This window comes from Sus scrofa, chromosome 18 (assembly GCF_000003025.6).
Source record: "Sus scrofa isolate TJ Tabasco breed Duroc chromosome 18, Sscrofa11.1, whole genome shotgun sequence".
Taxonomy (NCBI): Eukaryota; Metazoa; Chordata; class Mammalia; order Artiodactyla; family Suidae; genus Sus; species Sus scrofa.
In genome coordinates, this window is record NC_010460.4 from 54,392,394 (window position 1) to 54,406,752 (window position 14,359).

General features: G+C 39.0%; 1 protein-coding gene across 1 annotated transcript in view; it reads right to left on the reverse strand.

The window, feature by feature from the left end:
- CDK13 (cyclin dependent kinase 13) overlaps positions 1 to 14,359 on the reverse strand; it is a 119,750-nt gene that overhangs the window by 82,083 nt on the left and 23,308 nt on the right. Inside the window, 4 exon segments of the mRNA XM_021078845.1 lie at positions 1,193 to 1,363; positions 3,252 to 3,391; positions 4,768 to 4,938; positions 11,433 to 12,092. Of these exon segments, the coding sequence (XP_020934504.1) occupies positions 1,193 to 1,363; positions 3,252 to 3,391; positions 4,768 to 4,938; positions 11,433 to 12,092 (1,142 nt within the window).

Consider the following 14,359-nt stretch of genomic DNA (forward strand, 5'->3'; position numbering starts at 1 on the left):
GACTAGTATCCATGAGGACGCAGGTTCGATCCCTGGCCTCGCTCAGCGGGTTAAGGATCCGTCCAGTGTTGCCATGAGATGTGGTGAAGGTCACAGACGCAGCTCATATCTGGCCTAGCTGTGGCTGTGTGTATGTAGTAGGCCAGTGGCTACAACTCCAATTCAAGCCCTAGCCTGGGAACCTCCATATGCAGGTGAGGCCCTAAAAGAACAAACAAACAAAAAAGATGATTCTGAGGAGTTCTCTAGGGGCTCAGCAGGTTAAGGATCTGGCATTGCCATTGATGCGGCTCAAGTCACTGCTGTTGCACGGTTTGATCCTTGGCTCAGGAACTTCCACATGCTATGGGTTCGGCCATAAAAAAAAAAACTTCTGATGATCTGCGTGGGTCATACCGAGTATTTGTAAACCGAGCTTTCCTCACACAAAATGGGTACCATAGATAATACCAACCATTTCTTCTACTGTGTTCCCGGGTGGGTGAGCGAGGTGGGGATGGGAGGGGCCAAGAGGCACGTTCAGTCAGAACAGGGCTACTTTAATCGTTTTATACCACATTTAGTTAGATTCTGTTGACAACGACTGATTTAAAGGAGTCGACCTTGGTTACAAAATCTTACTCTGAAGATCTGAAACCCAGGGAAGGTACAGCATTTCTTTCACCCGCCACGAACCCTGTGACAACTACTTTGAAAGGCCTGCTCGTTTCTTTGCAGCTTTTCTGGCTGAAAGCCAACCATAGCGCTATATTAAGGGTAATTTCAGGTTAAGATTTTTGCTTCTACACTTTTAGAAATAACACATATGCCTACCATAAGTTTCCTTCTATATGAAGGCATTATAATATGAAAAACGTAAGGCAGATACATTCTAATATTACTATCAATTGTTCCTCAGCGACTAAAAAATGAACACTACAAATTATATATTGATGTCAAAAAAACATATATTTACTAGTGAATACTTTTGTGTAATACTGATAAGTACACTTTGATATTTACTTAGGTGACTCAAAAACCAGTAAAATAAAACACGTTGAAATAATTCTTCGACTCAATTACATTTAAAAATAGTCCAATACGAAGGCAATGGTTTAAGGTCCTAGTAATGACTCAAATGATCAATATCAAAGTCTGTACGTCAGTAACTTTATGAACACGCAGAACTGACTGGGTAAACAGGCACACATACCTTTATCTTTCTTAAAATCCAAAGCATCTTCTTTATCAGTCACTATTTCCTTCATATTGATAATACTCTGGTGGGTAAGCTGCCGAAGAATTTTAATTTCTCGGATTGCTGTAATGGGAAATCCTTCTTTTTCGTTATCTAGACGTACTTTTTTTAAGGCTACCATTTCTCCTATTAGAAAATTAAATAAAATCAGGTTACCAGCTGACAAAACCAAGTATAACATTTTAAATTTATTTTAATTCATAATTTGCTCCTACCTCTTGAAATTATAACCCTCAAAATACATTACGCCTGTTAAAAAGGAAAAAGGAGGTCTATATGTATTGCTATTTTATGCTAAGAAAAATTAAATGTAAAAAGTAAGATAATGGAGAGATGATATTTTATACTATGCCTTTTCTTAAAAAGTGAAGGAGTTCCCACTGTGGCACAGCGGAAACGAATCCGACTAGGAACCATGAGGATGCGAGTTCGATCCCTGGCCTTGCTCAGTGGGTTAAGGATCCGGCATTGCCGTGAGCTGTGGTGTAGGCTGGCGGCTACAGTTCCGATTAGACCCCTAGCCTGGGAACCTCCATATGCTGTGAGTGTGGCCCCTGAAAAGACAAAAAACAAAAACAAAGTGAAGAGCAAGGATAAATATACTTAGTATCCTTATATATGCATAAAATCTCTCTAAACAGATGAGAAAACTCCAGATCTTATGCAAGTGAGAAAATATGCTCAGATACATTAACTTGTCCAAAGATGCCCAGTTACCTAGCAATAAAACTGGGATTCAGAATCTGGTGTATCTGTCTCAAAATGTGCTCTTCGCACTATACTAAATGGCCTCATAATTTATATATGAATGAGTTTTGCATCAGATAATTTAAATACTGAGACACACATACAAACCCTATTAAAAAATTTACTACAATAAAGGTTTGTTCATTCCACTTCTTTGGAGAAATAAAGGAATGCTGTACTTACAAATATTCCAAAAGTAGGACGTTTTTCCTTATATGATTAAAATTAATCTGGTTCTTTTTAATAGAAATGTAAAATGCATGATTCCTTGTTTTACAGTTTAATCTCTCTTTGATAATGCAAGGTCATCATTGTAAATGCTACTCTTGTATGCTGTAATTAATTGCCTTCAGGAGTTTCTAAGCATAAAGTGGTCTCCCTTTTACTATACTCCCTTAAACAGCTATGCTATTTTAATCTATTGGTTTATTTCAACAAGGAGTTATAAATAGAGATTAAACACTGACGCTACGCACTATTTAGTAAAATATATGGCCTCTAACAGAGTTACTTTTTCCTTTGCACCAAGACCTTTAAAAACTTTCTCTCAGGTGACGGACTATGATCTCAAAGATTAAGCTGCTAAATCTGCCCTCCACATAAAGAGTAATTTCTACAGGAAAAGAAAAATTGAAGGGCCAAAATTAAGAGCAGCACATAAGTCTTCATACAATAAAATTTACGTATTAATAAGGTCAAGCTATTTCCCCCAATTACTAACAAGGTAAAGATTTACTCACCACAAAAGAAACCTGACCCCACCCTACACATGTCGCAAATACTGAAGAAGCACTTTTTAAAACTACATGTAGGGGAGCTCCTGTTGTGGCTCAGTGGAAACAAATCTGACTAGTACCCTTGAGGACGAAGGTTCGATCCTTGGCCTCTCTCAGTGGGTTAAGGATCCGGTATTGCCATCAGCTGCGGTGTAGGCCACAGACGTGGCTCGGATCTGGGGATCTGGTGTTGCTGTGGCTGTGGTGTAGGCAGGCTAAGCCCTAGCCTGGGAAACTCCATATGCTGTGGGTGCGGCCCTAAAAAGACAAAAAAAAAAACTTATGTATATATGTATATACACCCTGTTACATGTACTCATATCTTACACAAGTGCATATATAAAATGAAATAAAACACAAGATGAAACAACAGCATGATACACTCATATTTCACTTTTTAAAAAAAAACTCCCCAAGTTATACATTAGAAGAAAAATGCAAATTAAGTATGTTCCACAGGCACAAAGATCCAAAGCATTTAGCATTCTTACCAGTGTCTTTATCCCTGGCCTTGTAAACTTGTCCATAGGTACCTTCTCCAATAATTCCGATGATATCAAATTTATCCACGCAGCGTTTTCCCCAGTCAATATCTTTTTCTTTGATTTCACCATAGCGAGGCCCACATATTCTATCAAATATAGTTCTGAAGTTTTGATATACAATCAAGCAAACTGAATAAACTGTTAATACTCAATACCCACCCTCCGCCCAAACTTAAACCCTTTACTTCCCTCACCCTTGCATATCTGTGATCATCTAAGACCAGGAACACTCAAGTTGGCATATTACAGATGATCACGAAAGTCAAGGTATCGTTTCTCCCTACTGACTCTCCTTCTGCAGACTAACACTTCAAGTGGGAAAGAGAAGAAGTAAAGCTTGTAGGAAGGACTCTCAGATACACGATGGAATTTTCCAGGGAGTGGATAAAACCAACACTACTTCAAAGAGTCAGAGTTTTCTAACCAACCTCAAATAACTCCATTCACTGATAATACATATGCATTTATCTGCTTTCAAAAACCAAGTTCAATAATGAACATGACCAAAAATCTAACTATAAAGCTTATTGGCAAGTTTAGGTTTATACTAGATAAAATCTTTCTGGAAGCACCAGAAAGATTTTTCAGTCAAAGAGAGAATTAAAATATGAATATAATCAAGCCTTAGGAATTCACACATTACAGTATGGGTGCATTATATATGACGGATATTTGATACTCTTCAAAAAGGTGTATAATTTTAGAATATTTCAATATTCTGGTAGGTAACAGAAATTTATGTAAAAAAAAAAAAAACTATAATACTACTAAAGGAGGAATTTGTAATTCTAGCTCTCTACTCCACACGAGAAAAATCACCTGTTCTTACACTAGACACTCCCTGAACAATTCTGAAATCAGATCTAACTCAAAGTCATGCACTTTCCCTTGGCTAAGTAAAAGTAAAAACAAATCATTATCCTCCCTTAAGTGATGAACAGGTTTCAAGAGAAAGAGTTATTTCTAAACACTTACTTGAAGCTAATTTAGGATTCAGAGTTCAAAACTTCCTCCACTCCACCTCTTGCAAAATGAACAATGCCCGCAGTTATGGGGGCAAATGGAGCCAAAAGCAAAGACAAGCATGGCAGCTGGTCCATTACCAATTTTGTCTGGGCTCAGTGAAGGCTAACTCTCGCCTTGCCCAATTTCAATATTTCTGTATTCTTTAAGTATCTCATATATAGAAATTTCCTTCAACACATACAATTCCCAAGAAATTAATACATTACAAACTGAGAGAGAAAATTAAATTTGGTTTTATTAGTCATTTTGAATAGGGACTCAGGCAATTACGAAAAAAATTTTTTCAAAGCTCCAATAAAATTTATTCATATACTTATAAGTTGAAAGAATAAGTACACTTTTTATTATTTTAAATCTTAGTTTTGTGTTTTATGATTTAATGATGATCCAGAATCATCTCTGGCCAATTTAGGAGCAGGGAAAAGCAAGCACATACTTAGGCCTCCTTTTACTATGTAACTGCGTGGCTGTTTTCTTTTCCTCTGGACTCGCTGAGAGATCATCCCCTCCTGGCAGCTCGGGGGGCAGTGGTAAATCAGCAAGCAGACATCGTAGTTTCTTTTCCACTTCTTTTTTAACTGCTTTTACTGAAATATTTCCCCGTAAGCTAAAAAGAAAGGAGTCAGATGAATAAACAAAACACAAAAACTTATTTGAGAAATAAAAATGCAATCGTGTCTTACATTTAAGTAGCATGCAATGGCAGAAGACTGAGTTTCTTTACTTTCCAGGTAAAAATAAAATACAAAATTTGGGTCCCCAAAAATGATACAGAACTAGACAAAAACTAAGCAAATCTGACCACCTTACACCAGCCAGAATGGCCATCATCAAAAAGTCTACAAACAGTAAATACTGTAAAGGGTGTGGAGAAAAAAGAACCCTCTTATACTGTTGGTGAGATTGTAAATTGGTGCAACCATTATGGAAAACAGTATGGAGGTTCCTCAAAATACTAAAAATAGAACTACCATTTGATCCAGCAATCCGACTCCTGGGCATCTATACAGAGAAAACTATGACTCAAAAGATACATGCACCCCAGTGTTCACTGCAGCACTGTATACAACAGCCAAGACATGGAAGCACCTAAATGTCCACTGACAGAGGAGTGGATCAAGAAGATGTGATACATACACAATGGAATATTACTTGGCCATAAGAAGGAACGAGAGAATGACATTTGCAGCAACATGGATGGACCTAGAAATTCTCATGTTAAGTGAAGTTAGTCAAACAGACACAAACATCATATGCTATCACTTATAAGTGGCATCTAAAAAAGGACACAATGAACTTATTTGCAGAACACAAACTGACTCAAAGATTTTGAAAAACCTATGGTTTCCAAAGGGGGAGGGATGGTCTGGGGACTTGGGATAGAAACGTCGTAAAATTGGGTTGTGATGATGGCTGTGCGCCTATAAATATAATGAAATTCACTGAGTTTTAAAAAAAACACATATACCACACAGAAAGAACTTACGACATGCTGAAAGAGACTCTTACAATGATAATAAACTTTAGACTTCACATACTTTCATAGCAGTTACGAGTCCCATAATTTACAAGTTTAGTGAGGCTACACTGCTGTGATCAAAAATTACTAATGATGCTATATCAACGTAAATCATTTCAACGCTAACTTCTCCAGCTGAACATTAACATTAGTGCACAACAGATGGATCCTTTAATACTATCCCAAAACCTATTTATCACTAAAGTTGTGACTTTTCTTCGTAACTCCATGTTACTCACTAGAAGGTAATACTTAACAGGGAAAACAAGCTCAAAGGAAACAGGCTGCAGCTTTATTTTTGAAGTAATGGTATCATATAGCCCACTTTTCAATTTTAATGTCCCTCCATTCAACAAATATTCACTGTATGTGGCCACGTGCTAAGTATTACATAAGGCACTGGAGTTTAACGACAAAAGCAATTAACAAATACACTAAGATACAGTTCCTCTCAGAAAGGAGCCTACTAGAGTCTTTGGGAGGACATACTCGTGTGCGGGGCAGGATGAAGGAATAAACAGACTGATTTCCAGAGTAAGAGGGTATTCAAGGACAGCTAACTCAGGACTGAAAGACAGTAAAAGCTTCTTTCTAGAAAAGGTATCACTTGAACTCTGAAAATAAGTCTATTTAAAATAATTTATTCAGAAAAATGTAGTCTCTAACTTATAAGTAGGCTGCAGCCAAAAATTTGCATTTGTCCAACAATTCAAATCAACATGGGGGAGGAGAGGTTAGAAACCTTAATTTTGCTTATGATTTAAAATTTAAGACTGCCTTATTCAAATCACTATTACATCAACTATCAAAATTAGCAAGAATCCCAGATTTAAAAGAAGTGAAATATTGTATGCCATTGGGTACAGCCAAAAAAAAAAAAAAGTAGAAATGAAATACTACTTTCCAAGAATAATATTATATAAATAAAAACACTATATTTTCACTTAATACTTGCAACAGCTAAATAGGAAATGTGGTATGATTTTTATAAAGCTTCCATAAACTATGGCAACCAAAAAAAATAAAATGCCTTAATAAGAAATGCACAAGACCCATGTGACAGATGAACATAAAGCTAGACCAGAATGAATGACAAGAAGCCAAGTTTTCATATGGGGAACTGTGCTACTGTGAAGCTGTCAGTCTCCACATTAATCACTGCACTGAATCAAGTCCTGAACAAAAATCAAGCAAGAGGTTTTAAAATACAACTAGACAGGAGTTCCCGTCGTGGCTCAGTGGTTAATGAATCCGACTAAGAACCATGAGGTTGTGGGTTCCATCCTTGGCCTCGCTCAGTGGGTTAAGGATCTGGCATTGCCGGGAGCTATGATGTAGGTCGCAGGCATGGCTCGGATCCCACGTTGCTGTGGCTGTGGTGTAGGCCGGAGGCTGCAGCTCCAATTGGACCCCTAGCCTGGGAACCTCCATATGCGGCAGGAGAGGCCCAAGAAATGGCAAAAAGACCAAAAAAATAAATAAATAAAAATAAAATAAAATACAACTAGACAAAGTGAATAATTATAAAATTTGTCTAGGAATAGAAACAAAAAATGCCAACACTGGGCCCATTTACAGCCACACTGAAGGTGAGGCTGAATGGCCAAGCTATTCACTAATAAGCAATTGATTCCATCCCTATACTTTCACATACCTGCCTATCCCTATAGGAGAAATGTGGGTTTGAGAACCGATACACCATCATCTAAAGAAAAATCAAAAGGGCACTGGCAAAGAAATAATAAAACATGCTCACAGAAAGGAAGATCCAGAAATTGAGACATCAGTAAGACTTTTCTATGTGGTACCACAAATCAATGAGCCAAATTACTACGGAGTTCCTCGTCCCGGCTCGGTGGAAACGAACAGGACTGGTATCCAGGAGGACACAGAGTCAATCCCAGGCCCCCCGCAGTGGGTTAAGGATCCAGCGTTGCTGAGAGCTGTGGTGTAGGTCGCAGACGCGGCTCGGATCCTGCGTTGCTGTGGCTGCGGGGGAGGCCAGGAGCCACGGCCCCCGGCCTGGGAACCTCCATGTGCCAAAGGTGAGGGCCTGAACAAAATGAGCCGGAGGACTCAATAAATGTGGTCAGTTCCCAGGGTGATGGGGAGAGCGCACACTCAGCCACGTCTTTCTTCTTCGTATAACGACCCAAACAAACTTCTGTGAGGTGTGAGTTAACCTTTGAAAACTTTATAAACCCGTTACGTTTCAAGGAAAAATGACAGACAGTGATTATGTTAAAATGGGAAAACAACCACATAGCCAAAAACAAAACAAATGAAGTGTCAAAGACAAGCAACGGACTCTGAGAGGCCCAGGGCAAGATTCCTCACATAGGGAGCACCTACAAGTCAGTTAGAAAAAGGGCAACAGGAGTTCTCCTGCGGTGCAGGATCCGGTACTGTCACTGCTGTGGTGCGGGTTCAACCCTGGCCTGGGAACTTCTACATACCATGGATGAAAAAAGGGGGGAGGGGGGTCATACTAATCTTAAGGAAAAGCCAGTATAAGATATGAGCCAGCAGGAGTTCCTGTCATGGCTCAGCGGTTAACGAATCTGACTAGCATTCATGAGGACGCAAGTTCGATCCCTGGCCCCGCTCAGTGGGTTAAAGGATCCCGAGTTGCTGTGGTATAGGTCAAAGACACGGCTCAGATCTTGAGTTGCTGTGGCTGTGGTGTAAGCCTGCAGCTATAGCTCCGACTGGACCCCTAGCCTGGGAACCTCCATGTGCCATGGGGGTGGCCCTAAAAAGCAAGCAAGAAAAAAAAAAAAAAAGACATGAACCAGCAATTCACTAGGGGAAAAAAAAAAAGAGCCAATAAATGTTCAAAAAGATGTCTCAATAATCAGAAAAATGCAAAATGAATTACATATTTTGAAAACTGTCAACATTTCAAAACTGGCAACACTTAGTGTTGCTGAAGCAATTTCATACATTTGGGTGCATAAACTGGGACACAGTTTTATTTAGACATAATCTGGCATTTTGCATTAAACTTTTACATGTGAATACTTTGTTCTCACAACTATCCTACAAAAATTGCTCACATGTACATATAATATTAATGCATAAGGAGAGTTTAATAGCAAACAATTATAAATCTGAGTACCCATTACTCAACAGCAGACTAGTTCATAAGAAAGTGATGCATCCACTCCCATGGATAGGAATACTGAACCCATCTCTACCAACATGGAAAGGTCTCCAACATACTAAAAATTAAAAGAAAAAAATTAAGGAATATTATGCATGGCATGATCCTAATTTTTTATAAAGAAAATGACTCCATGCAATGATTTATTACAGTCTATAATACTGACTTATTACAGTCTGTCTTATAATTTTTGGAGAATAATGAATTCCAGATCTGGGAGAAAAGCAAAGTTCAAAGTGAGCCTAAAGGATGTTGTTTGGCTAGGAAGCACTTAAAAATAAACGGGGTCTGGAGTTCCTGCTGTGACTCAGCTGTAACAAACCTGACTGACACCCATAAAGATGCAGGTTGGATCCCTGGCCTCACTCAGTGGGTGAAGGATCTGGTGCTGCTGTGAGCTGTGGGGCACATCGCAGTCACAGCCCGGAGAGCACACTGCTGTGGCTGTGGCAGAGGCCAGCAGCTGTAGCTCTGATAGGACCCCTAACCTGGGAACCTCCATATGCTGCAGATGTGATCCTAAAAAGCAAAAAAAAAAGGGGGGGGGGTCAAATCCAAAGAACAAAGGAGTTTGCTTATAGGAGTTCCCACAGACCCAATTTCAGACAATCAGATTTGGAGCATTGACAAGAAGAATAGCTATTAACTAGTGTTGACTCAATCTTTGGCCACACAGGACAGGAGTAGTACTCAGAAGTCTTAAAAAACCTCTGTATCCTTGAAACATACAAACACATTCAAAGCAAAAAGAGCAGAGACACACCAACAAAGAAGAAAAGACAGATGAGAAGGTGGGTCAAAAAAAAAAATTTTAATGACCAAGTATAAGATGTGCCACCATCTTATTAAAAACAGATGCAAAAAGAATATCCTTAATAAGCAGTCACTTGGGAAATTCTGAGTTCTTAAAAACATCACAAGTAAAAATTCACCCCTTTACCCTTAAAGCAAATATGAATAGAGAACAGTCAGTCCCACTGGTCCAGGATCACTAGATTCTCAGCAGAAGGGTTATTCTCTCACTAACGAAGTGACTCAGTTCTGCACTCATGCATCTCTGCTGGACAGCCCATTCCAACACTCATCCAAATTACAAATCACTGTTATGAACCTTCAGTGTTCCTGGAGGACAGACAAACCTGCAAATACTACAATTAAAGTAGTATAACTGAGTAACACCCATTAAATTGGATGGGGTCCCTCAGCAACATTTTTGATTGTAGAAAAAAAGACACCTTAGAGGGCATGAAACACAAATTGTAATTTATTTTGTGTTTGTTTTAAATTACAAAATTTTCATAATGCTGGCTAAAATGAGCACTTGAAAGACCTACCCACGTGGCCCTTTTATCCACTTGTTTTCAAATCTCTAAAAATGTCAGCCAGGAAAACTGCCCATATAGTTGCTTTTTAACAGAAAATGGGGGGGGGGGTAGCTATAATTTTTTCATAAAAATAAAAACCAAAATGGTTAAGTCAACAGGCAAATATCAAACAACAGCATAAAGCTTTTATCCTAGCAAACATTTGAGAAACACTCTTAGAACCATATTTACTTTATTCTACTTTACTCTTACCTGCCTCTTAAAAATGTTTCAAAATACAAGTACATTCCAGAGTTCCCGCCGTGGCTCAGTGGTTAACGAACCCAACTAGGAACCATGAGGGTTAAGGATCTGGAGTTGCCGTGAGCTGTGGTGTAGGTCTCAGATGTGGCTCAGATCTGGCGTTGCTGTGGCTGTGGCATAGGCCGGCAGCTGTATCTCCAATTCAATCCCTAGCCTGGAACCTCCATATGCCACAGGTGCAGCCCTAAAAAAACAAAAGACAAAAAAAAAAAAAAAAAAAGGTACAATCCATACCCCCAAATATTCACAGTAGAAATTTGTAAACATCTTAAAGCAAAGTACAACACATTACAAATTTTCTGTAATATGTAATTAATCTCTAATTGCAAAAAGTTGAGTCAATAAAAGACCAAAACTTGATATATTCATAAAGCCACCTAAAGCAATTAAGGCCAATGAAAACACTTAGAAATAACAAAGATACATGCTTTTCTCACCCAGGACAGACTGTCTGATAAAATGCACTGTCTCTGATAGTAGGATCACGGAATACCCAGCCAAAGAGAAGCCTGGCACTTCTAATTCCCAAACTCAAACTGACACATGCACTGCATTCCATGGCGACGGCAAGTTTTACCTGGGGTTCTGAGCATAAAGCATAAGGCTGTCATCCTACAAGTTAAGTGCTTCATTTAAGATGTACACAGTAAAGAGAATTAATTAACTTGCACTCCTTTTTTAATAAAGTTTTTGGTTTGGGTTTTTTTTTGGTGAGGGGAAAGGTCAAATAATTTCTCATTTCAAACTTCTATTTTTTCTCATCATTCACTAACAAAATTTTCTGCACTTACCTATCAGCATCTTTATCTTCAGGCAGCATGGGCGGCAAAGGCAAGGGCGGCAAAGTAGAGGTCACTAAAGCCACATGCTGCTCCTTCTCCTTGGCTCCTACGCTTGGTGTAAGTGGTTTCGTTTTCTCTTTAAGAGACACTGGCTCTTCCTTCGTAGCAGCAGATTTACTCTCCTTCCCAACGACAACTGCTTTCTTGGTGGCTTTATCTACAATCAAATTATTATCCACCTTTGTTACCTGAAGAGGTGGCTTTGTTTTCGCCTTGTCATTTTTCAAAGTTCCACTGCTTGAGGGAGAAGGTGCGTGCTCAATTTTAAGTTTCTTCGCATCCTTTACATGGTTTGTTTGTGATGCACTGGCACCAGTCTCTGTGTTCCCCTTGGTAGGTGTAGAAGTGTTTGAAGCTTTGGCAGCCTTGGCAGCAGCCTCTGCAGCCTTAGCTGCTTCTGCAGCTTTTGCTGCTTCTGCAGCTCTTGCCGCTTCTGCAGCTCGTGCTTTTTTATTCTTGTTCAATTCAGCTGCCAGGCTACTCTTCAGAGTTAGTGTGCTAGGAGAAATGCTAGAATGACGACTTCTGGATCTGGATAATCTGTGCCTGCTACGAGATCTTGAATGCCTAGATGAATATGGGCTTCTGCTTCGGGATTTGGCAGACCGTCTGGTGGAAAATAATTAAGACTGAGTCAGTAATTCAAGAAAGTTCACTTTGAAATGTACGCAAACCGCTAACGTGAGCCTATGAAATGAAACAGAATTACTTAACTTCAAAATCATAATATAGTTTTTATGGGAGGATTTGTTTTTTTAAAAAAAAAGTGCATTAGTATTATATTATCTGGTGGCTATACTTTTCCTGAAAATAGACTGGTTGATCTTAGTCTGGCCTATGAATGCTCAAAGGTGAGGCTGCATGAACGTATATCTTTGTGAAAAGAAATAGTATTAAGAATCAGGAGGAAAAAGTATGAGGAGGCATCACGGCTGTCTCAGGAAAACAGAGGTAGGTAACAAGGATACACCAATGGCAGACATAGCACAGTGACGTCTGACAATCTTCTTACCAGGGAAACAACTCTACATCCCAAAAGTGTACGTTCAGGAGTAAACAGTGCTCTGTCTACACCAAGAGTGAAAAAGACAAAACCTGTCATTAAATATGTTTAAAAAAAAAAAAAAGTCTCTAAATCTTAACTACTTAATGATGTTCAATTCACTTCTCAAATATTGGAAAACACAAAAACATATATATTCAAAAGTATGGTGGTAACCAAGTTCCTACAGAACAAATGCAACACAGCATCACGAGAAATGAAGCTGAGCTTTTCATCAAGCCTACACCTTACCAAAACTTTAAAAAAAACACAAGACAGAGGCACTACTGTAGTACTTTCACATGTCTGATATGGCTCATTTAGAAGCCTCATCAAACCCAGTAAAGTATCTACGGTCTACAGATAAGAAGTTGAATCTAAAATATTACCTGAAGTCAATCCCACATTTGTTGGCTGTACTGGCTGTTATCTTATGGCCACTACCCTATCCTTCCAAACCTCTTCGGCCCTTTTCTGTGCCCAGAGGCGGATCTCGATAGATGCATCTTCTGGGTTCCAATGCTGTCCATCACTGGTGCATCAGAAGGCAGAGAAAGGCTAGATTATTTCTCCCCAGCTCCCTCCTTCTCTTGGCCTCATTTTGTGACAGAAGCTGTGTCCTTCCACCACCACGACTCCTGTCAGACACCTCTTTTTTCTCCGCTCTCACTGGGGTCTCCAGTGACACTGTCATCTCCTTGTCCCTTCAAACACCCCTCTATAACCCGTGAAAACCTCCCCCAATCCACCCCTGTCTCTGTGCTCCTCCATGACAGTCTCTTAAACCATCTAAGTTGGATTCTGTTTCCTTCTAGAACCTTGCCTGATCTAACCCAGATCTTTGGATTCTAAAGTAGGTAGAGTCACATTCAAGACAGTAATACAGTGGAGTTCCCTCAGTGGCTCAGCAGAAATGAATCTGACTAGTATCCATGAGGACAAAGGTTCGATCCCTGTCCCTGCTCAGTAGGTTAAGGATCTGGCATTGCCGTGTACTGTGTAGGTTGCAAACACGGCTCAAATCTGGCATTGTTGTGACTGCAGTGTAGGCCGGTGGCTATAGCTCTGATTCGACCCCTAGCCTGGGAACCTCATACGCCACGGCCCTGGCCCTAAAAAGATCACCCCCTCAAAAAAAACAAAAAATAAAAAACCAGTAACACATTAACATGGATATAAAACTCTAAACTGAAATTTTATAGAAGTTATTTGGAGAGGATAAATGAAGAAAAGGAACTCCTAGAAACCCACAATTTAAATTGGAAGAAAAATGGAAGAACTGGAAATTTTTGTTTATATCTGGCAGTAATATATTATGTAATAAACACATATGTCATACATTTTACAATTCTAGTAGGAAGTCAAATGATGGTTCAATTTAGGAAAAACTCAAATACAAATTCAACTTCTCCCTCATTCTTTCAAAAACATTTCAAAATGTATATAGGGCCAACTAATGTTGAGCACTGAGCTAGTATTTCATACAAATCTCATACTTTACATAAAGCATTAATGTAACATTATTTTATGTATTGATTCAATATGTAAATCACTGAAGCATTATTTTATATATTGATTCATATACATCAATCACTAAAATTTCCAATGAGCTTACAAATTTTCCATGGAAATAGAGGAAATGTTTGGCTAAACAGAAAGTAATAAGTTGGTTATAAAATATAACATATCTTCCTTTAATACAGAAACCAAAAGCATCATGATATGAAACACTCAGCCACACTTTTAATTTCCTCTCCCTTCAGACTTCTGGACCTCAAAACAAGTCTGCGATGTCATGTGTCCATCTGCTGATCAGATATTACAGAGCAGCAGA